The following is a 27,321-nucleotide window of genomic DNA, read 5'->3' as shown; positions in this document are numbered from 1 at the left end:
AGTGTAAAAGATTTGTTTGAAGAATTTTTGTATTTTTGGAAGGTTTAAAATGTATAGCTTGAAAGGTTTGACTGGACTTGGGATGAGAGTCCCAAGCTGCCTGCGTACCTCGTGGAAGATCAAGCCAACGTAGTTCGGAAACAGACTCTCCTAACTACTCCTACTGACTCAAGACTTTTTAGATGTTTTTGGATTTTCAGATTTTTTCAAGTGTTTTTTGTTGTTTTTGACTCAAGATGACAGATTCTTATCATCATAAGGGTAGGATAGACTTCTAATATCCTGCAAAGGTTGGACCGAATCCTATACTTTGCGGGAGGTTGGACAGAATCACGACTCTGCAAGGGTTGGACAGAATCCCATGTCTTGCAAGGCTTTGGACAGAATCACATGACTTATAAAAAGTTGGACAGAATCCTAGCTCTCTACGATGATAGGACTGACTCCTGAAAGACTGATTCTCTAACTACGGACAGACTCCTATGCTAATGAACTATTGGTAACTCTAAGAGAGGGGTGCTATCTAGACAAAGCATGTCTTCTAGAACAAGAGGAGATAAAATGATGTTTGTGAGACTGAGCAAGTCTTCTAAAAGAGAGGACAACTATGACCAATGAGACAAAGCATGTCTCCTATAAGGGAAACAACCAACTCTAATGAGACACTGAATGTCTCCTATGGAGTGCTCCAAGTAACTTTATCATTGCCTCTGCAATGATAAATAAGATAGGGTAACAGACAGACTAAGTTAATCTTTAACTTAGTAAGGGGTTCTCCAAATGAGGCAAGACAAACTCCCTAAGGATAAGCTCTAAACAACAAGGCTTGTCTCCAAAGGAGAACTGCCTTAATGAGACAGAGTGTGTCTCCTAGTGGGGGCTCTAGATGACTCTTTCATTGCCCGTGTAATGAATAAAAAGCTAATGTATAAGGGTAGGTGTCTAAAAGACTAGACAAGTCTGCTAAATGAAAAAGAAAGGAGGGGAATGCTACTAGGACCGAGCAAGTCCCTTAAGAGATGGGATTGGGATAACTCCTTCATCGCCATTGCAATGAAGGAGGGCACCTATGTTCGAGGGTACCTAAAAGGCTAAGTACTCTCTACCTAAAGATGAGGGAAGAAGAACAGAGGATACTGCCATGATCCGGTATATCCCTCTAAGGATGGGCTTGGGCTAACGCCTTTATCGCCATTGCAATGAATATGAGTAACTATAAGACAAAGTTAGTCTTCTAACGAGGGGTGTAACTCACAATGGAACTTGGACAGTTTCCCAAAGGGTAAATTCTCTAAATGCAACAAAGCATGTCTCCTAAAAAAATGAAAGCTAATGAATTTTGACCATCACTTAAAACCCTTCTTCCTTTAATCACATGAAGCCAACGAAATTACAACCAACTATACCTGTTACATTCAAAAGGAAACAGTAGTTGAACTTGCTATTTAAACACTGATGAAATTATAACATGGTCATTTAATCAAGGGAAATAATCAAGTCCTGCTTGACATATTCTGTACCATTCAAATAAAAGAAATTACACCCCAATCTATCCATCCTAGCTAGGGACAGATACAAGTTAATATACCTTTTGAACAGTATCTTCATCAAAATCTCAGGAGGACAATCATACATACAAGGGATTCAATAATGACAAAATAAAACATCAAAGACCTAAGCTACCCTGAATTATGACAGCAAACCCTAAAATAGCTTATAGTTAACATGATAAAAGTGGCAAGGTGATCAGACCCATGATAAAGCCATTTGATAAATTTAATGTCATTTGATGACATAATAAAGATCATGCTATGAGCTACCCGTGAACAAATATGATGAGAAAATCAAGACAAACAGGCATGAGATTTGGGACAAACATTGGTTGACGGGTCTTAAAACTAGGATACATTGTAAGTCATTATTGAAACTACCCAGTAGTATGTCTTACCAACTCAAAGCTGCAACACTTTGATTGCCAGATTCATAAAAGGACAGGTTATAAGACAGCAGCCATGCTTCCAAACAAACAGAAATCATAACTATAGGGTATATATAAAAAAAAAACTATAGGACAGCAGCTATAAGCTTTTGATCACACACATATCATAGTTATAGAGCGTAAAAAAACCTATGGGCAGCAGAGATTCAACTCAGGTGAAACTATTGCATCATTAGTTCATGTTCAACTCATTCACTCATAAATTCCCTAAGAATAGTGTTTGCACCTTTTATGAAGTATAGTTGGCAAAACATTAGTTCAGGTTAGCTTCGACTTCGACTGATGACCATTACAAAACTAAACACACCTCGACTACACTGTAGTGTATTTTGAAACAAACGTTTGAACAAGTGAAAAAAAATCTACTCCATTAGAAACCTGAATGCATTTTCTTACCAGGGAAAATTCCTACATATTCCATCCAAACACCAAGGCATTGCTTTAACATAGCACCTCTAATAAGTATTCCTCCAAAGGAGAGAAAAGAAAGGGGTCTCTGATTATTTATAGATAGAGCTTGGGGACACAAGGCAATGCCTAATTTCCATCAAATGTAAGTAGATTCAAAGATTAACACACATGACAATCAGCCCCCTCTTATCAAAACATGACAACAACACTAAATGCACAATCTCAACTTGACTCATGTCCTCAGCTGTAATCCTCATTCATAAAGACACATCATGGTTAAAATTTAAACATGAACTTACAACAAACTTTCCTACATGTACTGTGATAAAAACAGGGCATATAATTATGAACAACTAATTTAAAAATCATTGAAAACATCAGCTCGGATGAAAACAACCAATTTAACTCAAGTTTTTTGAGGCAAAATTCACACTCGAGATATCAACAGCACTCAAACACCATAAATCTGAGCAACAGCATAACCAAAGCTTAGCTTCTCAGATTAAAGGTACATAGGCTTTAAAAAAAAACTCAAAGAAACTAGCTTCTACGCTCTTACAGAAAAATGCAAATTAAGAATCTCAATCTATGATTTGAAACCATTCACACAATAAGATACTATAAGACTGGGAAAATACCTGAATATATTGATGAGGAATTGGCCAAATACCTTGAGATCAAAGCTCAAAAAGAACTTGTCGAACACCAAAAATCTGCTGCCGAAGAAGATGAACCCACACGTTCAGATCCAAACTCAAAATTAACAGATCTAATACAAAACAACTCCGATCAAAGGCCTTTTATGATAGCTGAAGGTTTAAAGCTTTAGGATCTAAGGCTTAAAAGGTTGTTCTAAAGGAAGAGAGCAACAGATCTAAGATTTTTAAGCTTTCAATTAGGGTTTGGATGAGGTTAGGGTTTGAATCTAGGATTTAAAAATTTCTAGGGCTTGCGCAAAAGAGAGGAGAAAAAGTTAATGAAGAAGGAAAGACAAAGTCATGGCTGGCCGTGCTTGGCCGGAGAAGATGATCGGCTCTTCTTTATCTCTAAGTTTCCCACTCTTTCCCTCTCTCTCTAAAGATTAACAAAACCCTTATTCTTTTCTTACAAATGAAAGCTTAAAATGGTATATATAGGTAATATATGATGTTGATAACAACACTACCAAAATTGATGAGCGCACCACTGACAGAATTTTTGATGGGCGCACCATTGAATCGTGTCCTATTCACATTCTTGTTCTGCATCTCCCAGGATAATCCACCCCCCTTCTGCATTTGCACTGCGCACACTGTCTCAGCTCGTTCGCTAGGCAAACGTGCTCGGATTCGACGGAATTTTGCAAGGACCTTGGTGGGACCCTAACCTAGCTTAGGGTGCAATTTGGAATGCCAAAACACTGATTTGAAGAGGTTGTTACTCAAACAAGGGGGGATAGGGCCCGGTCAAAATGGGGCGTCTACAGTATTATGTATAAATATTTATTTGAATTACATGTGAAATGTGGTATGTATTGAATTATCATGCGTGCGTGACAACACATGTCTCTAGGTGTTCAACATTGTTAAACTACTGTGTGATTTTTTTACTTATATAATGTTTTTTGAGTGTATATTTGTGCTTTTTCTAACATTTCTTGAAGTTCATCTCAAATTTCTATCGTTTGCATATGTTTCAATACCTTTTTGTAATTTTACATGTTTTTAACCAAAATTTTCATTCGAAAACGACATGTCTTCATTTTCCATACCGAAACCGAACCATGAAACTTTGATTAGAGGGTAGTAATCCAAGAGGTGAGGTTTCCAACGACATCATAGGCTGTACGACTGATGTCACAAGTCGTTTGACATATTTCTTTACTTGATGAAGTGGAAATTGGTGTGATGTGAAAGCTGACGAGTTACAAGTTATTATAATGATTTTTACTTAAATTTTGGAAGATGAGGTATACCTTCACAAATTGGGCCTGCAAAAAGTAGCTAGGCATATTTAGTTTAACAGAAGTAAGGTGCATTCCTTGCTTGTCCATGATGTTTGAAAAATTGGGCTTAGTTTCATTCACTGTGGATATTCATAAATAGAATTGAAACTGAACTTATACCATAGTGAAATCCTCTATCAGTAATAAGGCAGCAAAGTATATTCATTCATTGTGGAGATTCATAAATAGAATGGAAACTGAACTAAACCATTGTGAAATCCTCTATCAGTAATAAGGCAGCCAAGTAACACACTTGTCAAGTAGGAAACACAGTCCACACAAAGGCAGTACTGTCTAACAGTAAGGCAATACAGTCCAAACAAAGGGTTGTGCCCCCCCCCACCCCGAACCCGAAAATAAAAAATAAAAAATAAAAAAGTAAATAAAAATATAAATAAATAAGTGAATAAAAAAAATGAGAAAAAAAGAAAAAGGAAAGGGCTTTTCATGCATATGGAAGGTCTGCATCCTAAAGGTCCCACTTGTTCCTATTATTGTTTCTGACTAAATGAATATTTTGGGCAAAACAACTGAAACACTCGTGAAACATACCGTAACAAACCGAAACAAGTGCACTTGAAACACTGGCCATTATCTATTTGTTTTAGTTTTGAGATTTTATTCCTTGCTCACTTGCTTCTAGACATCTAATTCTTGTAGTAGTTGCAAAGATTCACAGATAAACAGACAGGAAAGTCTCACCAACTCTCTATAAACATTTTAAGTCACATTAAAATTATCAAAACATAGATATTAAAGTAAATGCAAAAACCATTCAAAAGAAAGTAAGGTGAAATCTGGGGTGGAAACCATAATAAGTATTCCTTCGTGTTTGGCATCATGAGACAAGAAAAGAAAAGAAAAGAAAAGAAACTGCAGGCATATCAGCAGATATGGTAGATGCTCCTATCAGTTTTCGAATGGGAAACTATGCCTGCAAATATTGATATTTTAAAACTCTGGGGGACTCAAGTTTGCCAGTTCATGCAATAAATGTATGAACTGCATATATGGATATGAAGAGAATATAATGTGTGAAGTATAATTGAAGTATGTTAATTGTTAGGTACTCTATACTGAAAAAAGGTTGGGAAAGAAAATGTTAGGTCTATATGTGCATGGGTAATATCTGTCATTTACTGATGTGGAATATGGAGGAGAGCCTTTTCGTAAAGGATTTATTTTCAGCTCATTAAGTCTTCCTGGGAAGGAAACTTGTATCATGGGGGGAGGAAACAAAAACTGTTTCAATATCAAGCATAATGAGTGCAGAGTCACCACAGATTCAACAACTGAAATCGTTTGCTCAAAAAAATTCCAAAGATCTTCACTTATTTTCTTCTTCAGCAATCTTTTTTGATAAATGCAATAAATGCAATTCCAAAGATGAAAGCATATAGAGATAAGATTATCACTTCACGAGAGGCGAAGTTGAATCAGCTTTGGATAAAGTCTATGTCAGAGTTAGAGATATTTGGGATTGATGTTTTTCTCAAAACAATGGCCATAAAGTTATCAAAATTTAAGTCTCTTGAGACTCTAAGTTACTATGTGGGTATACCAATGTGCACCAAGTGGTGGAATGTTGGCGTTTTTATGGTGGGGCCCACATTGGTGGGGCCCACTTAAGTGAAAACATTAGCTTTTCTATTTCCCTTTTCTACTTTCTGTTGTATTTGCTAAGGGAGTCTCAGGGATAAATCCCAATTGTTTGAGAACTCTAAAACATTAAGTGTATGTAGTGTGGGAGTATATGTAAATCCAAACTCTATATATATATATATGTGTGTGTGTGTTTAGTTTGATAGAAACACACACATACGTATAGCTAAAGTTCCATCGTAAAGAGGCTCCTTAATCTGAGAGGAAAATTGTGCTTGCGATTCCATCGATCGAGCGCTAAGGACTTCTACAGATTAGAAGATCTCTCTTCTCTTGTTCGTAGCGCAACGGAGATCGTGTTCATGGTTCGCCAAAGTTAGATGGATTCGTGATCTTCGATTCTAATTGCCATGGCCGGAGGTAAGTTCCGCATTAATTTTGTTCAATAAAGATTAACAATTTTTTCCGAATCTTAGATTTAAAGGCTCAAATTGATGCCCAATGTAAATCTGAGAAAAAGACAAAATAGAGAAAAGACGAAACGGCCCGGTCATGATGATGGCGTGCACGTCTAACACACCTTCTTCTCAATTAGTTTATTATTAAAATCTGCAACTTTATTCCGGGAATCATGTTTTATGGGGAAATCTTTAAAAGCACGCAGGAGAAAATCCACACGTCCGATTGGAGTGCCGTCTGCGGCGTTGGAATCATGGGATTACCGGCTATTCAACCATGCCAGCTTTTCACAGATTGGACTGCCAGATGGACGGCAACGACGAGGTTCTCGGGCTGCACTAATACGATGCAAAAAACATGGAATTTGCAGATTTTAATATCATTCTCTGTCATCTATGCCCCAAAATTCTTGTTTATATATGAGGGACGTTAATTTTATGATTCAGATCAATTTCGTATTATCCAATCCTCAAAATTTCACTAAATCAAATTACGATTTAAAAACAGAAGGGCGGATGAATAAGACGTTGATTCGAATTCTTCGACCTTTATTCAATTGCCACAATCCGAAAGGTGGCTCTGATACCAACTTAATATTTATTGAACCAAATTAATGCGGAACTTACCTCCGGCCATGGCGATTAGAATCGAAGATCACGAATCTCTCTAACTTTGGCGAACCACGGACATGATCTCCGCTGCGCTACGAACAAGAGAAGAAAGATCTTCTAATATGTAGAAGTCCTTAGAGCTCGATCGATGGAATCGCAGGCACAATTTTCCTCTCAGATTAGGGACCCTCTTTATGATGGAACTTTAGCTATACGTATGTGTGTGTTTCCATCAAACTCAACACACACATATATATAGAGTTTGGATTTACGTATCGTCCCACACTAACACTTAGGGGCCGTTAGGATACGCGGATTTTAGAATCCTTGATTTCTTCAAAATTCTAGATGGGAGACGAGAGAAGAAAGAGACCAGCCGTTGTTTTCTGATTTTTCGCCCTTCTTTCCGACAGCAAGAGAGCAGCAGCTCGTCCCATGTTTCCATGTTTTACAAATCTCAGGATGTTGGAGATTCTATAACCTGGATTTCTTACTTAAAATCCAAGAAACGCTGCCAGGATAGCAGACATCAGCTTGATCATGAACCCTCTTTTACACTGTTTTCAAACTAAAACCTGGATTCTAAAATCCGAGTATCCAAACGACCCCTTAGTGTTTTAGAGTTCTCAAACACTTGGGATTTATCCCTGAGATTCCCGTTGCACAAATACAACACAAAGTGGAAAAGGAAAAATAAAAAAGCTAACGTTTTCACTTAAGTGGGTCCCACCAATGTGGGCCACACCATAAAAAACGTCAACACTAGGGACTAGGTTGAATGTGCTATCAAGCCCATGCTAAAATAATGAATAAAGAAATCTGGACGTTTGACATCTACTCTTCGAATTTAAGGGGAATGTTGATAGGTTATGGACTAATGCCATTTCTCACAAGAAGCACTTTTACTTTTCAATTAAGTTGTCATAAGGGTAATTTGCCTTTGTGTTAAGTGTATCAATGTAGTTATTTAGGGATTCACTGGGCTGTTCAGTTAATGTTGGAATTAAGCCCCACCTCATCCGTAGATATTGGGTGGTTTGGATATACACATGACATATGCACATAAATGTCCATGTATTTTTCTACCGTCTTTACCATACATGGCTTTGATGTATTGCTTCTAAGATGTTAGTGGCAAACATTAGTTACACCAATTATTTTCTCATTTTTTGGCAGGACTGTTTTGAACGACCAATATCAAGTCCACCATCAGCTTGGATTGATGTGGTAGAGCGTTACTCTAATGACAATAACAAGACACTATTGTGAGTTCTCCTATTGATCTTGGAATTTCTTTTGTTTATTGTAAGTCATTTGATTATCCTCTTACTTTTAATGACTTCTGCTTTTACTGCTTAAACAAATGTCTTTTTGTGACTTAAAAGTATAATTATTATACTATTATAAATGCCATGGAAAAAAGACGTCAGGTAAAATATCTCAACATTCTAGATGATGTTTTTCTATTCTACTTTAAAAAAAATAATAATTAATGATCAGTTGACATCACCTTTGCATTGTCTACTTCCATTTATTCGTCTTCTATTTCTGAATAAAATATTTTACCAAAACTTGAACGTGTTGAGTTTGTTATCCAACTGATTGCTTTTGATGCAGACGAACCACAAAGGCAAGTAGATGCCTGAACCTAGGATCATACAACTACCTTGGGTTTGCGGCAGCAGATGAATATTGTACACCCCGTGTAATTGAATCTTTAAAGAAATTTTCACCAAGTACCTGCAGTAGTCGTGTAGATGGTGGTACGTGTATTGTGATCATGGTTTTAATTTTTGTCCGAAATACCGAATTCGGTCGGGACCAAAATTTAAAACCGAATTTCAGCCGAAATTATAAGATTTTCACCTACATTTCCACCGAAACCGTTTTCGGCTGAGGCCGAAACCGCCGAAACCGAAACCGAAACCGAATATTCAATCCTTGATTCTGATACAAACTGCAATTGTCGATGAACTTGCCATTCATCTATTCAGCTAATGCTGTTATGGCATCAGGCACTACTACATTGCATGCGGAATTGGAGGAGTCTGTTGCAAAATTTGTCGGAAAGCCATCTGCTGTATGTTTCGGTATGGGTTATGTGACAAACTCTGCTATCATTCCAGCTCTGATCGGGAAGGTTTGTGGATTTGCTGAAAATAATTAGTTTTCTTTATGGCTGTGGAGTTTTTATTAGGAGAAAGGAAAGATGGCCCGGCAGGATGCTTCAAATTGTGTACAAATGCTGGTGATTAACCAATCATTTCGTTTGTCCCACCCGGTACCTGTTTAATCACCAGCAACATGTAATGTTTACGTAAGAGATATCACCAAGTACCTAATTACACGTTACATGTTACCGGTGATTAACCAATGACATGGCTAGCTCCACCTTGAATGGGCCAATGTACAATAGTTGTAGTAGTTGCATCTTCCTGACTGCCCGGCTGTTCCATCGTTATGATCTTTTGCACCGTGGCCATGCTCTTTAGGCCACCAGATGTGGACAGTCCTGATCATCTGACTGCCGTGCTACATATATAATGGTGATGGGAGGGACACAATCTGCAGTGTCCACATGGGACACCAAACCCACCCTCCTTTATTATAATCTTATTATTTTATACAAAAAATGAACTTTTGCTCATCATGGTTATACACAGGGGGGTTTGATAATTAGCGATTCTTTGAACCACAACTCTATGATCAATGGTGCTCGAGGATCGGGAGCCACAATCCGTGTTTTCCAACATAACAGTGAGTTTGATACTTCAGAGGCACTGTTGTTTCCAACTTCAAAATTACATGAATGTACCCTTTTAATAGACTTCTACTTGAATTATTCTTATCAACCTCACTAACTTTTATAAGATCCTAGCCTTCTAACAATGTTCTTTCTCACAAACTTCCACAATACCGAGACTTCAAGAAAACTTTTATTTCACGAACTTCTAAAAGAGTGTAGCCTCCTAACATTATTTTTTCATGCTCTTAGCACCATCCCACTTGGAGGAAGTGCTGAGAGAACAGATTGCTGATGGACAGCCACGCACACATAGACCTTGGAAAAAGATAATAGTTTTTGTTGAAGGAATCTACAGCATGGAAGGGGAGCTTTGCAAATTGCCGGAGATAATTGCAGTCTGCAAGAAATATAAGGTTTTACCAATTCAATATGATCACTTTCTATTTTCCTTTGCTGTTGAATATTTTTTATCCCTTGAAATTTAATGATTTATATACATGTAGAGATGTTTCTGGAGTGATAGTATTTGCGGATCCATTTGGATGTTTCTTTTATCTTCAGATTGGCCTTGACAATGCTAATTGTTACTTATCTCTCAAAAATTAAGAGAACTTATGACAGTTTTTTCTATAGTTCTGTCTTTAACATCATGATCAATTGTATAATAAATTATTTACCTTCATGATTAATTGTATAGTGTTATTTATTACACTTTGGTAGACATTCGGCTTTGTAAATGTTGAAAATGTTTAATAACTTACAATTCAAGCCATAACAAGATCATACATCAAGTAAAATTTTCAAAAAAACAAAAAAAAGCCATAACAAGGTAGGGAAATATTTTACTCTGCAGATGTTCCTTCACCAACTAGTTTGGGACAAAGGCTTAGTTGAGTTGAGTTGAGTTGTAGATGTTCCTTGAGTGATGGTTTTTATGGGTATATGTGGATGTTTCTTTTCATCTTCAGATTGACAGTGATAAAGCGAATTGTTACCTACCTCTAAAATTTAACAAAACTCATGACATGTTTTTTGATAGTTCTATGTCTTTAACGGAATGATTTAATTGTATAATATAACTAAGTACAAATGAATTACAATCAGCTTTGTAATTGTTGACATGTTTAGTATGTCTTTCCCTCACTTGTGAACACCCCCCTCCCCCTCCTCTTTCTCTTTCTCTATCTCATGCCACGTGAAGTCATGGCATGTGGGTTTGGCGATGAATGAAGTACCATGGCCATGTCAGTTTTCTGGAACCCCGTTTAAAATTGTAGAGGAAACTGGAAATAGAGAGAGAAGGAAAAGCGGAGTTGCAAATATCTTCTGACAAGGGGACCATGAGATTTTATTCAAAACTACACGAGTTCCTTCCCTTTTTGGTGGGCATATTCCAGAGAAAGTCTAAAAATGTAGGAATTACCCTGAATCATTTGACTTTCATTTCCAAAATGGTTTCCACCCATTATTGGAAAGACAGCCATTGAACATTCAATTTCAAGAAACTAAATCTTTTGGGCAGTTTATTGAACACTTTCTTTGCAAACTCAATAATCTGTTTGTAATGCATATGGAGAGCTCATTACAGATAAAAGAGGGAAAGACAGACCCGTGGATCTTTTTTATTTTTTGGAGTTCTAGGCCTAGGGGGGCAATAGTTTGAAAATCTACACTAACTGATGGATGTCTTGCTTAAGTAGTTTATGGTAAATAAGTCCAAGAATGGTAGGTTTTTCAATTTATGCTACTGATAAGTTCTGTGAAGTTTTTGCAATTCATGTTGGTTTTAGTAATTTTCCCAGTTTTATATTTATCTTTCTAGCCTCGTATGTCAACTGTTAATTTTTTGCTGAAAAAAATTGGTTTGTATAATTAAAAGATCACATAGGAAACATTCTATGTAATTGAAAATATGCAAAGTTGTGTAAACATCCTTGTGTGTATGAAAGAGTGAAAACATGGCGTTGGCATACCCATGTAAATAAGTTCTTTGCCGGTGGGTACCACTACTGTTTTTTCCTCCTTATGATGTGGGGAAACGTACCCATGAACATTCTCTTTTGTGCATTTTAAAACTTAAAAGGGCCATGCATATGCAGTATACTCTTAGTGCTTAGTGCTTATTCATCTATAAAAACGTATTCATGGTTGCATTATAATGATAAAATGATTGCAGATCTCCCATTTTTCGCAGTACTAATGATGGAGATTTCTCTCTTTTTGTGCCCATGTTTGATTCTAACTAAGGTTTTAAATTTCGGTCAACAACGAAACTGAAACGTTCCGAAACCGAAATTACCAAAACGTACCAAATTTTGATCGAAATTTCGGAAATTTCAGTCGAAATTTGAATATAATATTAATATTTTATTTCTTTACGGAATTTCAGGCGAAATTACTGAAATTTCTTGATTTCGGCTGAAATTTCGGTTTCGGTGAATCCTGAAATTATAGCCGAAACTGAAAAACCATGGTTCTAACTAAGCTCTAATAGGTTGAATATAGATCTCCCCAGAATCACTGTATTCCTGGTTGATGCACTTTCGAGTGCCCTTTGACGTGAAACCATTTTAAAGGTGCGTGGTTTTGGAAAATTTACTTGTTACACGTACTGTTATATCCCTAAATTGCCCCTAGCAAAAATTCGTCCCCCTCTTTACTAGAGAGGGCGTTTTTGTCCTTTTGATTAAAAACTGGATTAGACCTCTTTTTGAGCCAACGATAGAATTTTGGATACAAATGACTCTTTTTTGGGTACTGTTAAACATTGTTTATTTCATTACTTCTTTTGCATCCTTATTATTCATCTGAAACCTATGAAATTGTGAACAACCTTTGATCTTGTGCTATTCGATGGTTATTCAGTAAATCCATGTTAGACCTTTGATCTTCTTATGAACAATTCTGTGAGGCTTCAATTTATTATGAACTTAGAACAACCCCGCCAATGGGATCCCAAAATACGTTAGCCATATGAACATACAAACTTATATCCCGCTAATGTGGGACATACGTTGCCCTGTCGACAGGTATATGTATAAGAACCGGGAACTAGTGTTGACATCGTGGACCGTCGATGCAAAATAATGTGTCATTAGAACCACGATATAACACATTATATTATATTATTATTGTATGACTAAGCCAATGACCGGATGTGTGTAAGAACTTTTAACTTCGAATCCCTGGTATAGGAACTTTGAACTTCGACCCCTTTGTATAAAAACTTTGAACTTCGAGCCCTTTGTATAAGAACTTTGAACGTTGACCCCTTTGGATAAGAACTTCGAACCCTTTGTATAAGAACTTTGACCTTTGACTCCCTATGTATAAGAACTTTAACCTTTGACCCCCTGTGTTTAAGAACTGTTAAATATGTGTGCAAGCCTAGAGGGCATTTATGTCATTTTCAGAGACATTATTTTCGTGGGTGGAGAGAAGTCTCTCTCACGAACTCTTCTCTCCCTCGCTCGTCTCTCTCTCTCTCTCTCTCTCTCTCTCTCTCTCTCTCTCTCTCTCTCTCCTTTCATAACTGTAGCAAGAACATGGACCTTTGACACCCCTATGTTTAAGAACTTTGACCTCTGACCCCCCTACCCCCCGGGCACGCGCGCGTATAAGAATCTTTGTACCTTTGATCCCTCTGTATAAGAATTTTGTCTATTTGACCCCTTGTGTATAGGAACTTTGTCTTTTGACCTCCCGTTGTGTAAGAACTCTGTTCCTTCGATCCTTTGTATGTTTTCTCTTTCGAACATCGTCCTATTAAAATTTTTGTTTTGCATACCTTAGACCACTCACTGTTTGGATGTGATCCCTTCGTCTTTTGCACTTTATTAGATTACTTAGATCGTATGCAAATCTTCGAAATCTTGGCTTATCATACTTTGGTTTATGTGTCATTCTCTCGATTCATTTTTGCATGATAACCCACACTGAATTGTTTCGTTATTGTGTACCGAGCTTTGGTTGACTGTGGTTTCTAACAATTTTTTAGATTTTGATCCTCGTGGTGCGAATGGATTAGCAACTAGTGTCAGAAGACTCAGAACTATGGATGAGACGTCTAGTGAGTTTCCAATTACAATAGGACCACACCAAGGATTGGCTCTATGCCCTTATCTTTTTACTCTAGTTATGGATGAACTTACGGAGGGTATCCAGGACGAGGTGCCGTGGTGTATGTTATTTGCAGATTACATAGTATTAATTGACGAAACCAAAGCAGGAGTTAATGCTAAGTTAGAGTTATGGAGAACTACTTTGGAATCCAAAGGTGTTAGACTGAGCAAGGAAGCAGGATTCTTCCATGGGAGCCTTCGATTCCCGCTTTCGATTCTCGTTTCGATTCCCGCTCTGGAAACCTTGAGCAGGATTCTTCCCTGGGAGCCTTCGATTCCCGCTCTGGCAACCTTGAGACTGAGCAGGACTAAGGCAAAGTATATGGAGTGCAACTTTAGTAATGTACGGAGGTGGGGCGACGATGTAGTAAATATGACTGAATGGGAGGTAACTAAGAGGGATATCTTTCGCTATCTTGGTTCAATCCTACATAAGGAGAGATTGAAGAGGATGTTAACCACAGAATAAGAGCAGGTTGGTTGAAGTGGAAGCATGCTTCAGGAGTTCTGTGCGGTCGTAAAATACCTACCAAGTTGAAGGGAAAGTCTTATAAGATAGTTGTGAGGTCAGCCATGCTGTATGGCTCGGCATGTTGGGCCACCAAGAAGCAGCATGTGCATAAAATGAGTGTAGTGGAGATGTGAATGCTTAGATGGATGTGCGGCCACACAAGCTTAGATCGAATTAAAAATGAAGACCTTCGTAAAAAGGTGGGGGTGGCACCAATTGAGGAGAAGATGAGAGAGCACCGCTTAAGATGGTTTGGGCATATTCAATGCAGGCCTTTGGCTGCTCTAGTGAGAAGAAGTGACTCGTGCCAAGTTGATGGAGTAAAAAGAGTGGGGGCAGACCAAAAACAACTTGGGTAGAAACAGTGAGGAAAGACTTGAGGGCTTAGAACATAACAGAAAACGTGACCTTAGATAGGATAGATTGGAAGAAAATGATCCATATAGACGAACCTAACTAGTGTCAAGAGTAGACTTAGTCAATTTGAGCTGGGTAGACTTAATCCTTTCACCTTCTTCATGAAAATTTTCTACAGGATTCATTAGCCTACCCCAACTAGTTTGGGACAAAGGCATAGTTGAGTTGAGTTGATCCTCATGGTGCGACTGAGGAAGCGAAGCCTTAGAATTCTTCCACAGTTATTTCATTAGATTCTTTGGATATTTCTGACAATGAGTATTGAATTTAATGTGCTAAAGACTTTTTATGTTATTGTTAAGTAGAGAGATTAGATGATAAAAGTGGCAGAGCATTTGTTAATGGTTATGAATCATGTATGGCTTTTTAACATTGAATAATGCTAGTAGGTAGTCTCTTTCATTATGAAGATTTTGCATTTGTTTTGATCATTTCGCTTGCCTTGTATACTTGTAGAGCTTGCTTTGCAGGTATACGATGCTGTCATATCTTGGGTTGTTTATACGATTTCGTGGCATGACTGTAAAGTGGTTTCAGAATCAGAGCCTAGGCTTTAGGTGCTAGGTATTAGAAATCTGAGAAGTGAGGATTGGGTGGAAAATTTGGATGTTAGAACCATGCAAGTTCTTAGCAGATTTACAAGAGGATGATTTGTAACCTTCTGAGACTTAGAATGTAATTGGTGACTTTTTAGACCAAAGGATCTTAGGCACGATCTACTGCATTGTTTGAACTAGATTTACGACCTCGTTGATTTTGAATGTGTTTGATGGTACTAAGAACTAGTGGAATTAGACTTGGTTTTGTACATGTTAAAGTATAAAAGAATAAATAACGCCTTTCTCCAACAACTTAAGCTTTTGGAGAAGTTGGTTAGTTAACATGGTATCAGAGCCAAAGGTTGTGAGTTCAAACCTTCCGGATAGCAAAAATCCACATGCAATGGCCAAACCCAAAAGAGGGGTCACATGTGCCATGTGTAGGCCAACCCTAGAAAGAGGGGCCACACATGATGGGGAGTGTTAAGGTATAAAAGAATAAATAACGCCTTTCTCCAACAGCTTAAGCTTTTGGTAATTGGTTGTTTCACAGTACACTATGAGAACTTAAGCTTATGATCATTTAGACTGTTAGAAGTTAACTTGAGAATTTGGGAATTTTGAAGGATCTATCTTATGATCTTGAGAACTATTAATTACTAGTCATGAATTTACGAACTATCCAAGTTTAGCTTGGCAACCCTGTAAGTGGTGAGAAGATGATTGTTGATTCATTCAAATAAGAAAATATCAAAAATCTAATAGACTCAAAAAAGGGGAAGTTCTTATTTGACTATGGGTGAATTGACTAGCTATCGATCAGAATTTTGGAAAAGTTGAAGATCTGGATTTTAAGACAATTATTGTCTAAATTGAGAATATTAGGCATCAATGATGAATGATTGGGGAGATGGCACGATGTACTCGTGTGCACCGGGGACGCCTGGTTTAGCACATGAATTAGTTGTGCTATTTAGAGACCACAAGATGGACTCACGTGCACCGTGATGCAAATATTAGGCTAAAAATAAGTGGCATATTTGCCAATTAGTATATTATTATGGGTATTTTAGTCATTTAGTCTTTTACGAATTTTTGTTTTAGTAGGTTTCTATCTTTTAGGTTGTCAGTTGCCTATATATAGGCCTCTTTACAGCTTATTTTGTAACTTTTGATGATTATTGAATTAAATTGAGATTCTCCCCTCTAATTTCCTCTCTTCTTCTACTTCTTTTCCCCTATTCTTCTTCTCTTCTCTCTATAAACTCGTCTCTTCTTCAGGTTATTTTCATCTCTTCTTCCCCTATTCTTCTACTTCTATCCCCTTTCGTCTATTTCTCTCCCCTTTCCTCAAATTTTCTTCACGGTGCTGCATCAATTTGGTATCAGAGCTAAAGATTCAAGAGCAAAATATCCAAGTCTGTCCTTCAACCGAATCAATTCCTCCTGCTGATTTTTGCAGATTTAAAACCCTAACTGTGCAACCCAAACCGTACACCCTATTTGCTAATCTTCTCTGCGAGCAACCTAAAGTTTCCCTGCATATTCAGCCCTCAATTACAAGCCATCTCGAATCCATAACATCAATCCCAGTCCCGAACCTTATTCCTGTGATTTCTCCCGGCCATTGATAAAAAAAAAAAAAAAAACCCTACTTCAAAGCCTTCATCACAGCCTACCCCAACAGCCCTTTAACGCATATCTTCTTGTTGTTTCGTACCCAAACCAATCAGCCCATAGCCACCCCTCGGATTCACCCACGTTGCATCCTTTCAAAATAGTCCACCGAAGACCCAAACCCATTAAAACCCTAATTCCTTTTACCTATCAGCACTCTACAACTCAACCTCTTGAAACACTAGTCCCTAGCAGCCCCTTACTTTCTTCACCCGAACAACCCCTCTTCTCACTTGTATTCAGCCAATCACCCAGAAATTCTCGGTTATTTTTACCAAGACAGCACGCCAATCCCTTTCTCACCACTATCTCTCTCACCAATCCCTTTCCCGGCAGAAAATATTTTCCGTTTTTCAGTTTTCACAGCTTCCGCGAGGAAAGAAGAAACCGGAATAGTCTTCTTCTTGGATAATAATCTGCAAAAGGAAAGTTACCTTGCAAGGAAGAATAGGATGTTGCTCATTTGTCATTCAATAGAACGTCAACGCAAAAGGTAATATAGAAATATAGTACATGTCATTTATAAAGGGAGGAAGCTTGCACAACAAGTTAATGCAAAAAGGTACGTCACCTAATGCAAAAAGGTTTCTATCTTTTAGGTTGTTAGTTGCCTATATATTGGCCTCTTTACAGCTTATTTTGTAACTTTTGATGATTATTGAATTAAATTGAGATTCTCCCCTGTAATTTCCTCTCTTCTTCTACTTCTTTTCCCCTATTCTTCTTCTCTCCTCTGATTTCTTCTCCTCTCCCTAAATTCGTCTCTTCTTCAGGTTATTTTCGTCTTTTCTTCCCCTATTCTTCTACTTCTATCCTCTTTCGTCTATTTCTCTCCCCTTTCCTCAAATTTTCTTCACGGTGCTGCATCACACCGAGGACACTTGGTTCAACATGTGGATTAGTTGTACTTGCGTGAAAGAGCATAGTCTCTCAAAAGGAGTTAGAGCCTTTTGTTTTGCGTGTGAGTTAGCTGTGTTGGTATGGGACAACATGGTGAGCTCTTATGTATCTGGAGTGCTCGGTTCGGCATGAGAGTTTGTTTGTATTGAGGCAGGAAAATATTGTCAGCTCATTTGAACTAGGGGCACATGTAGGGCTTTGGAACATTGAATAATGACAGTAGTTAGTCTCTTTAGTTATGAAGATTCTGCATTTGTTCTGATCATTTCACTTACCTTGTATACTTGTAGAGCTTGCTTTGTAGGTATACATCGCTGTCATGTCTTGGGCCGTTTATACGGTTTCGAGGCGTGACATGTACAATGTTACTGAAATTCCCAATTACATGATTGTCCTGGGGGAAGAAGATGAAGTAACTTCTTAAAGATTGGTGGTCTATCTACAAAGGCTACTGGCAGTGGTCTATTTGCGAAGGCTACTGGCAATGGTCTTATTTTAATGAAAGAAACATTTTGTCATGAATCATTGGGTATGGCGCTACTTACAGGTGCTTATCTGACCATTTCACATATGTTAATCAATTAATCTCCATGTTCACTTATTGTTTATTGTTTAGGGCTAGAGCCATTGTTAAAAACTCCCCTATTCAATTGTTGACTTCCCGAATCGACACCCTTTTACCCTAGCCGAGTTCTCGTCTGATTTCGATTTTTTCCGTACCAAGTCAACCAAAACCTCTTCGACTCACCAAAGTTAATGAAAAATTCACTGCGTCAATCGTTCACTCACTCGAGTTGACTCCCTTTAGCCTTAATTGAGTTCTCGTTTGAGCTGGAGTTTTGAAACATTGGCTATACCTACACTCATTTAGTAACCCACATGGTTTGTTCTTTTACATATTTATCACAATCTCAGTCACTTATGTCAATGATTTAGGAATGTTGGTCTAATATGCAAGTGCTTAGTGTGTTCACCGAGGCATATAAAATACTAAAATAGACTGATTATTTGCAGCTTTTAGTGACATCTAATGTGTCAAGCCTATTGTTTTATAGCAATCTGGTCTCTAGAGAAATCTATTTTTGTCCGACCTAATATCGTATAAAGCCAATTCAATTTTCTATAATATAGTTTCATTCTAGATGCTTTTTATTTTTTTTATATTCACTTTGAAATGGTTGATTCATATACATGTTCTTGCAGCAATGCTTCACTCATGTCTCTGTAACCAGTTCCTGATCTATAGTGATGTGCTCTTATTTTTCAAACTTACAAATGTTTTGTGAGAACTTTAATATTCTTTGTTTTCTCATTTTATTTCTATTTTTGAAGCAGGCATACACTTATGTAGATGAGGCCCACAGCATTGGAGCAATTGGAAAAACAGGAAGAGGTGTTTGTGAACTCCTAGGTGTGGATCCTGCTGACGTAGATATTTTGATGGGAACTTTTACAAAATCATTTGGATCATGTGGAGGGTACATTGCTGGGTCCAAGGTTAGTTTATTTTTGTGCACCCTATTTATTTCTATGTTTAGAATAATATTGTGAAGTAACATTTTGGTCTGCAGCACAACATGCACTTTTTGCTTTAGAAAGATAGAATTAAAGTTGAAAATAGGGACGTGTCATTTTTTTTCTTAAACCAGTCTCTGAAATGTGAATGCCACACATCATTTTTCCTTCACAATTTTATTGGTTTTCTAAAAGGTCAGTTTTAATGTGACCCAAGCCAGGGGCCAAACTGAACCCATTCCAATCCGAATTGCAAACCAAAATAACACATCGAGCCCAGAGAAGATATACAGAAGAGTGGAAGATAAAGGGAAAAGTCTGATGGAAGGGAGTGGTATTGCTACTCATAACAGTTTCAACCTTCTTGATGACATGTAGGAGGATGATTCTGAATCGTTGGAGGATGTAAGTGAATGGCCAATTGACATAGCTGCAAAGATCAAATCCCCGAGCATGTGCCCTCGTTTAAAGGAGAAGATGGACCAAGTGGCAGCGGAGAAGATAGAGAAACCCCCTGAATCTGAAGTAAGTGCTGAGGAGAGTGAAGTCGAAGAGACGGAAGACAAAGAGAGCGAGGACGACTCCGGATCAGAGGACTATTCCGAACCTGAAGAGACGCCCTCACTTTAATCAAGCATAAAAAGCCCTGGAGTCTCTCCAAAAAAGAATGTATCCTGGGCGGAAGAACTCAATCAAGTCTACCTGATTCAAGTCGAACATGAGGATAACGGTGAAGAGGAGGCCCCGGAACTTGGAAAATCAAATTGGCAGGAAGTTCCCAAGAAAACCTGGCCAAAGCGCTCACAAAGAGCCCATCACACCCCTTCAAAATTAGATGATTATGTAATTTAGAAGTATTGATCCCTTTGTCCTCTTAGGCTTAGTGCTTGTCGCTCATTTTTGTATAGCCTTGGTCCCCCCCTTCTCGCTTGTTCCGAGTTAGGGCTGGTTTGTTTTTATTGTTATATCTTTTTCTATATCTAATAAATCAGTAGGGGTCCCCGTTAAACCCCAGCTTACCCATAAAAAAAAAAAGAGTCATCTATGGTGACATTGTGTCATGCTTAATTTATTTCTTTTATTTCGTGTTTCTAAGAGTATTAGGATATATTTGGGTGATTATAGGAAGCTAGGGTTTGGTTGTGGATCTCTTTTGGTTTAACCTTATCTTGTAATTTTCAGGAACTTATTCAATATTTGAAGCACAGTTGTCCAGCTCATCTTTATGCAACATCCATGTCACCACCTGCTGTACAACAAGTTCTATCTGCTATTAAAGTTGTTCTTGGAGAGGATGGTTCTAATAGAGGTATGAAATATGTTTCTCTCACCTAGCTTACAATACAATAGGTTATTTAATGTTTAAAGTGTGTTCATTGCAAGCCTTGAAAACTTTTTCTCCTTTATTTGTTTATGACATTTAGTTTCGTACAGGGGCTCAGAAACTCTCACAAATCCGCGAGAATAGCAATTTTTTCAGGTCAGAACTGCACAAGATGGGCTTTGAGGTCCTTGGTGATTTTGATTCTCCAATAATGCCAATAATGCTTTACAATCCAGCAAAAATCCCTGCCTTTTCCCGAGAGTGCCTTAAACAAAATGTGAGTTTCAGCCTTTCAGCTGGTTATCTAACATAGTTCTGTATTTACAGCCAAAATTGTGTGCAGGATTTAAGATTGTATATCTAGGGTTTAAGATTGTTATAGTATATCAAGAGGTGTGGGACTTAAGATCTAGCGATTTGGGTTTCGGATCTAGGGTTTAAGGTTGTATGTCTAGAGGTGTGAGACTTAGATTTTGGGTTTTGGATATAAGGTTTAGGGTTATAGATCTAGAGGTTTTGGGCGTAAATCTAGAGGATTGGGTGTTGGATCTAAGCTTTATGGTTGTAAATCTAGAGATTTGGGACAAAGATCTAGAGTTTTGAGTTTGGATTTAAGATGTAGGGTTGCGATATAGAGGTTTGGGACTTAGATCTAGGGTTATGGGTGTCAAATCTAAGGTTTAGGGTTGTAGTTCTAGGGTTTGGTTGATGAGTCTAAAACATATGACTAGAGGAAGACTGGATTCGTTCTTGGATCCTTTGAGAACCACCAAAAGCTTCAGATGCTTGGTTGACCTAGGTTCGATACCATGACAAACAGTACTTAATCAACGCTCAAAGTATCATGAAGAGAGTAGACTAGGAAAGCAAATATGCACACCCATGAAATTGGAGATGGGAAAACTTGCCCCATGACCTGGCTCCTCCCATTGCATTTATAATAAGTTAATAACCTTGAGTCATTTATAAGGATGCTTCTCTTTGTATAGCCCATTCACTAAGGGGTATAAAGTAACATCCATCTAATTGTGTACACTTATATCTGTGTGTGAAAGGCCTTACCAATTGGCTTATGTACACCCAATAACGTTGTAAATAAGTCCCATATGCTCCACACAAAGTCATAATTCTTTTCCAAAGAAGCTTTTGTATGAACTTCATCTTTTGTCAAATATACTTATTGAGGAGGAAAATAGCCATCAAGGTGCCTCGAGAGCCTTTGTCCACATGGTAAGGATCTGAACATTTCGTAGAATACATTAACCTTAAATAACATTATTGGACTAAGTTGAGGTAAGAAAGAGAAAGATGAGGAAGTAGTAGAAAGAGGCTGAAGATGAAGAGACTTGTAGGTGATATGGACCAAAAGAGGGGGTTTCAGGCTGTACAACACTGCAGCTTGGTGGCTTGAAATTGCTATGAAAAGAATGATAAAATCTGGAAATAATGGTACAAGACTTGAAATATCAATTTACAGTGGAGAGACTTAGGGTGCTAAAACGCTCCTCAAGTTTTATGTATGTTACTAGAACATAAGCCTCACTTATGCTAACTAAAGTTGTTTTCTTATACGGGTCTTGCTATGTTATCGTTGCCAATTGGGCCTAACTTGAAATAGGTGAACATTAAAACTCGACTGATAAAAGGAGGAATCACAATTTACAAGATAGAAAATTTTAACTTTTAGTCTATGGAGAAAGAAATATGGAAGAAAAAAAAAAATTAGGGGAGATGAAATAAAATTAGACCTAAGAAGATTGAAACTTTTATGGGGCCGTTTGGATACGCAGATTTTATAATCCAGGTTTTTAGTTTGAAAACAGTGTAAAAGAGGCTTCATGATCAAGTTGTTGTATGCTGTCTTGACAACGTTTCTTGGATTTTAAGTGAGAAATTCATGTTTTAAACTGAGATTTCTAAAATCTGGAAATATGGAAGGATCTGCTACTCTCTTGTTGACGGAAAGAAGGGCGAGAAGTCAAAAACGACGGCTGGTCTGCTTCTTCTCTTGTCTCTTAGCTACAATTTTGAGGAAATCCCGGATTCTAAAATCCGCGTATCCAAATGGCCCCTTAGTCTTTGGAGAAAGAAATATGGAAGAAAATGAAAAGGGAAGTGATATATCTGGCCCATTGGATTACTTGGGACACCCAGCAGCAGTGTATCAATGAGTGCAGAAGGGCTGATGTACTTCACGTCAGAAGGATTCAATGGGGCTGATTGCCACGGACACTGCTGCTGGGTGTCCCAAGTAATCAAAAGGGGCGGATATATCACTTCCCAAAGAAAATTAGGGGAGATTAAATAAAATTAGAGATCTAAGCTTAGAAGCTGGAATCTTCCCTCAGGGTGCCGCTCCCGACTTGGAACCGCGATTCGGCACTCCTTAGGAAGGAGCTTCTAGGGAACGCGATCCAGAATAGATGGAAACCACTCCCATGGCGCTCCCAACCTGCTCCTATTACTCCGTTTGTACCCCCATCACCAACTTACCTCTATCGAACTCCTACAACTTTTCAAAGTACTTCATTGGACCAAGCACAGAGGCAAATTTTCAGAAGGCATGAGGAGAGGACATGAAAATGAAGACGGTTAGAAATTACTACCTTTTGATGTACTTAAATTGTGAGTTTTATATGAAGATAGTTAGAATTTAATATTTTTTTAATGTACTTCAATTTTCAAGGACATATGATGGAAATATTACGTTTACGCTCCCACGACTCTCCCAACCTTAGACTCTTCTAAAACCCCAAGCTTCCCTACCCCCGTGGAAGTTATGAGAATAACAGGATTTTGGGTTTATTGAGAATGATTCAAGAAAATAGATGAAGGATTTTGGAAGAAAAGAGAAGAAGTTCTTATTTGACGTTAGGCCTAGGATTGGAGATTATTGAGAATGATTCTAGAAAAGAGATACAAGGTTTTTGGAAGATGAGGAAAGGAAATACCAATTTGATCTTGAGCGCAGTTCCTATTTGCTCCGGGCTCTGATACTAATGATATTTAGAGAAACAGCAAACAGTTGGAGGCATACACCTGTTTCGTTGGATCATTAGATTTCCAAGTGTTAGCAGACATACACCTATTTCGTTCTGAGTCTCAGTATGTATTACTTCAATAACAATTAACAAATCATATTCAGATCTCAACTTGCCATTTTTTACACGTATTCCTCTTTGTTATTTGGAAATCACTATGAGCCTTCTCCCATGTTAGAACCTTTCATTGGAATGCTGCTGAGGTTACTCTTTCTATGGCAAGTAACCTCTCCTGACTTAACCTTGTTTTCTTAAATAAGTTATAAATTCTTTGTTAGTGGTAAAATGCTTATTATGCTATTGGACCCACATGTAAGAACACTAGTTATGCTTTATAGCATCCATCATAATCTAATAGCTGCTGCCATTTTGTGTAGGTTGCGGTTGTGCCAGTTGCATTCCCCGGAACACCATTACTATTAGCCAGGGTACGTATCTGCATATCAGCTTCTCATACCAAGGAAGATTTGATGAAAGGGTTGGAGGTATTTCCAGTTCACAAACTCCTCTGTTCACCTTATGGTTCCTTTAGCACTAGTTCTATTTTCTGATATCAGTTGGCCTCCTTGATGTTTCTGGCAACTATTTTCCACTTTCATATCAGGTCATCAGTAGAGTAGGCGACCTTGTTGGCGTAAAATACTTCCCAGCTGAACCACAGAAGCAGTAGGATGAAGGCAGGAAGAAGCTGGAGTAAATCATTTTGGAAGAGAGACGAGTCCTCACATGTTTTAGGTATTTTATTGCACTTTTGGAAACTGGGAATACCTGAAACTTATTTTTGGATGACTCGTTTAAACTCTTCTAAATTTTGATGGCATATGACGTACAGTTTTCTACTGTAATTTGTAATATAAACCTCAATAGTTTCCTCTCCGATGTCGCTGCCTTTTTCATACTCCTATATCAAATCTGGTAAATGATGAGATTTTTTCCACTTCGAATGCTGAATGCTCGTGAATCCAAGAAACCACAATATTCAGGCAATGGGGAGAATATCACTAATATTCCGAAGCGAAACGAAGTGGAGTTGCTTGGGGCGATTCTGTTCTTAGTCTCTTAGGCCCTGTTTGTTTTAGATTATGACCACCGATTGTGAGTGCTAAACCGATTACTGGACGCAAATTTAAACTTAATTTTGAGTCCAAGAATAGGTTTGTCCCTCAGCAAGCAGTTATAATAATCTTAAACAAACGGGGCCTTAGTGTTTTTTTTTTCCAACTCCCAAATTTGTACACTCGATAGACTCCATTGTTACCAAGAGTTTGCTTTGCCAAGGTCATGAGGTGATCTGGCTTCTGTTTTTAGACTCTATTGTTACTTCTTTACCCAATGCACCATATACCCTTTTAGGTTTAGTATGCTTATGGGTCACTTGTGTATACCTTTTATGTTGGCCAAAGCCTAATAATGAACAATTTTAACCATACCTTTAATGCCTTTTTAAACATGATCCTATCTGTATCATCTTAAGGCAAGTTCAGATGTCACATGAAAACACGTATGCAAAATCATGACCATTGATCTTGTAGAACATCACGTGACAGCCAATGACTACAAAAATCAACGGTTTAGCTTTCCTTGGAAAGATCTCTCAACAGGGCTTAAAGGATCATGACTCTAGATCATCCAATCAATTCGTTTTCAATGGCATTTGGTCTGATAAACCAATCTGATTGCATAAGCCAGGCAGACTTGGGGTCCATTCAGTGTAAAGACCCTCAAAATGATGATTTTTTTAGAATATACAGAAGATTCAGATCATGTTCTGATGATGTAGTTGCACAACAGAAATTGTGCACAAAGCAATCCGGATTTAGGGTTTTGAAGATAACTCTCGAGGGTGTTTTTAGTGGCAAAAATCATGCCTGTTCTGTGCCATTGAAGCCTCTGCTATTTCTAATGATGTTTGTGGAACTGTTTCGATCAAAATCCTTTCTTGAATGCCCCCCCCTGAGATATTAGAAACATTCATCTGAAAGTTGTAGTAAATTTTGTAGGAATGGAAGGAGGGATGCAGGTTATCTGTTATAATGAATTTTACAGTAATCACTGCAAGCAAGATTTGGGTATTCTTAGGACATCCATTTTAGTACCCTAAAATGCTTGTAGTGACCAATCAGAAGGCTAGTTTGATGTTATTAGATGACTCTAATACTGGGTCTAGGATTTTACCTATTGATTATGGTAATGCTACTAGAATTACCTTGTGCCCACAAAAATTGACTATTTAATGGTTGTTTATGTTAGCTCCCAACAATTCTCCATGGAAAATGAATGAAGAACATTCAGGGGCTATCACCAAAGACCTTAACTACCAAAAGAATTAATATAGCAGAAGGGCTACCATAAAAAACCATGGTGATATAAAAAAGTAGCAGCGCTAATGAAATCCCAGCAGCAAATCTGATGGAAAACAAAAGATAGAAAAATATTCAAGATTAGAAACCTTCAAGAACCGAAATGAGTGGTAAGAACATAGCAAAAGAAAGAAACACTGAAACCAAGCCAGAAATTTTACAGAAGGGAGAAAAATGGGGAGAGTGAGCATCAGTTTTAAAAAGCTCGATATTTGAAGCTTCATGGAGAAAAATCAGTGATATCTTTCTTTATCATCATCTGCTCGTTACCCCAATTTCTCAAATACAGCAAAACCACAGAAACATAGTGCATGGATAAAAAATAAAAGAAGAGATGATCGAAGAGAAGAGAAAACAATAGGATAAACAGTAAGAAAAAAGATACAATGAGGAGGCACAACTTTTCTCATCTCTACTGCCCTTTCAATAGCAAGCGTCTCTTTATATAGACGGTAGGGCTAGGGTTTGGGTTCCATTGGTTACTGATATTCCCACTACTGTGTTTTAATAATGGGTCAAACTCACTTTGTCTTTTATGATGGTAGTGCAAATATCAATTGCCTATCTTTTTGGGAGGACAATTTGGTCGTATAAAGCTGTACTTTTCAAAAAATAGCATCATGGGATGATCCAAACCGTCCATTTGATGGACCACAACGTAATTAGATCATAGGGTTGGGATCAGCCTATGGAAATGATTTTTGCGGCACAACCTAATTACGTTTTGGCCCATCAAATGGACGGTTTGGATCATTCTATGATGTGGGCCGTACGATACTTTTTGAAAAATACTGATTTATACGGATCATATAATATCTCATTGTTTTGGTTAAGGCCCCCATTCGTTTTGGGCCCTAAAACAAGCATTTACACCCCTTCTAAATTCGGCCCTAAAACAACCAGAACAATGTTCTTGAATAAAAAAGAATTTGAAGTCTACTTAAAAACACTCATCTAAGAGATCGCCAGTTGGAATGAGGTGGAGAAGTCTGTGTGGCATAGCGGACACGTATCATGACTTTGTGGGCCCCTCAAATATGGCACTTTTGCTTGGATTCGACACACGTAGGCTACTGGGTAATGTAATGGGGAATGGGGATGAGT

The 27,321-nt window shown here is 37.9% G+C and overlaps 1 protein-coding gene and 1 non-coding gene across 2 annotated transcripts in view; one reads left to right on the top strand and one right to left on the bottom strand.

Annotated features, from left to right (window-relative positions):
- The window catches only part of LOC143860581 (long chain base biosynthesis protein 2a-like), a 34,476-nt gene extending 9,740 nt beyond the window's left edge, over positions 1-24,736 (top strand). Inside the window, exons 3-12 of the mRNA XM_077371290.1 lie at positions 8,243-8,331; positions 8,684-8,829; positions 9,082-9,206; positions 9,730-9,823; positions 10,062-10,225; positions 19,313-19,474; positions 20,675-20,801; positions 20,927-21,093; positions 24,235-24,342; positions 24,462-24,736. Of these exons, the coding sequence (XP_077227405.1) occupies positions 8,243-8,331; positions 8,684-8,829; positions 9,082-9,206; positions 9,730-9,823; positions 10,062-10,225; positions 19,313-19,474; positions 20,675-20,801; positions 20,927-21,093; positions 24,235-24,342; positions 24,462-24,527 (1,248 nt within the window). The 3' untranslated portion in view covers positions 24,528-24,736. The remainder of the gene's footprint in view (positions 1-8,242; positions 8,332-8,683; positions 8,830-9,081; positions 9,207-9,729; positions 9,824-10,061; positions 10,226-19,312; positions 19,475-20,674; positions 20,802-20,926; positions 21,094-24,234; positions 24,343-24,461) is intronic.
- A 1,665-nt stretch (positions 24,737-26,401) lies between these two features.
- On the bottom strand, positions 26,402-26,482 carry LOC143862757 (small nucleolar RNA SNORD36). The gene has a single exon (XR_013240467.1). It is a non-coding gene; the product is annotated as a small nucleolar RNA SNORD36 (small nucleolar RNA).
- Between the last annotated feature and the right edge of the window lie 839 nt (positions 26,483-27,321).

This window comes from Tasmannia lanceolata, unplaced genomic scaffold (genome assembly GCF_043159265.1).
Source record: "Tasmannia lanceolata isolate RefF3 unplaced genomic scaffold, GAP_Taslan_0.1 ptg000037l, whole genome shotgun sequence".
In the NCBI taxonomy this organism is placed as follows: Eukaryota; Viridiplantae; Streptophyta; class Magnoliopsida; order Canellales; family Winteraceae; genus Tasmannia; species Tasmannia lanceolata.
The sequence above is the reverse complement of the archived record's forward strand: the minus strand, read 5'-3'. Positions and strand labels throughout refer to the sequence as shown.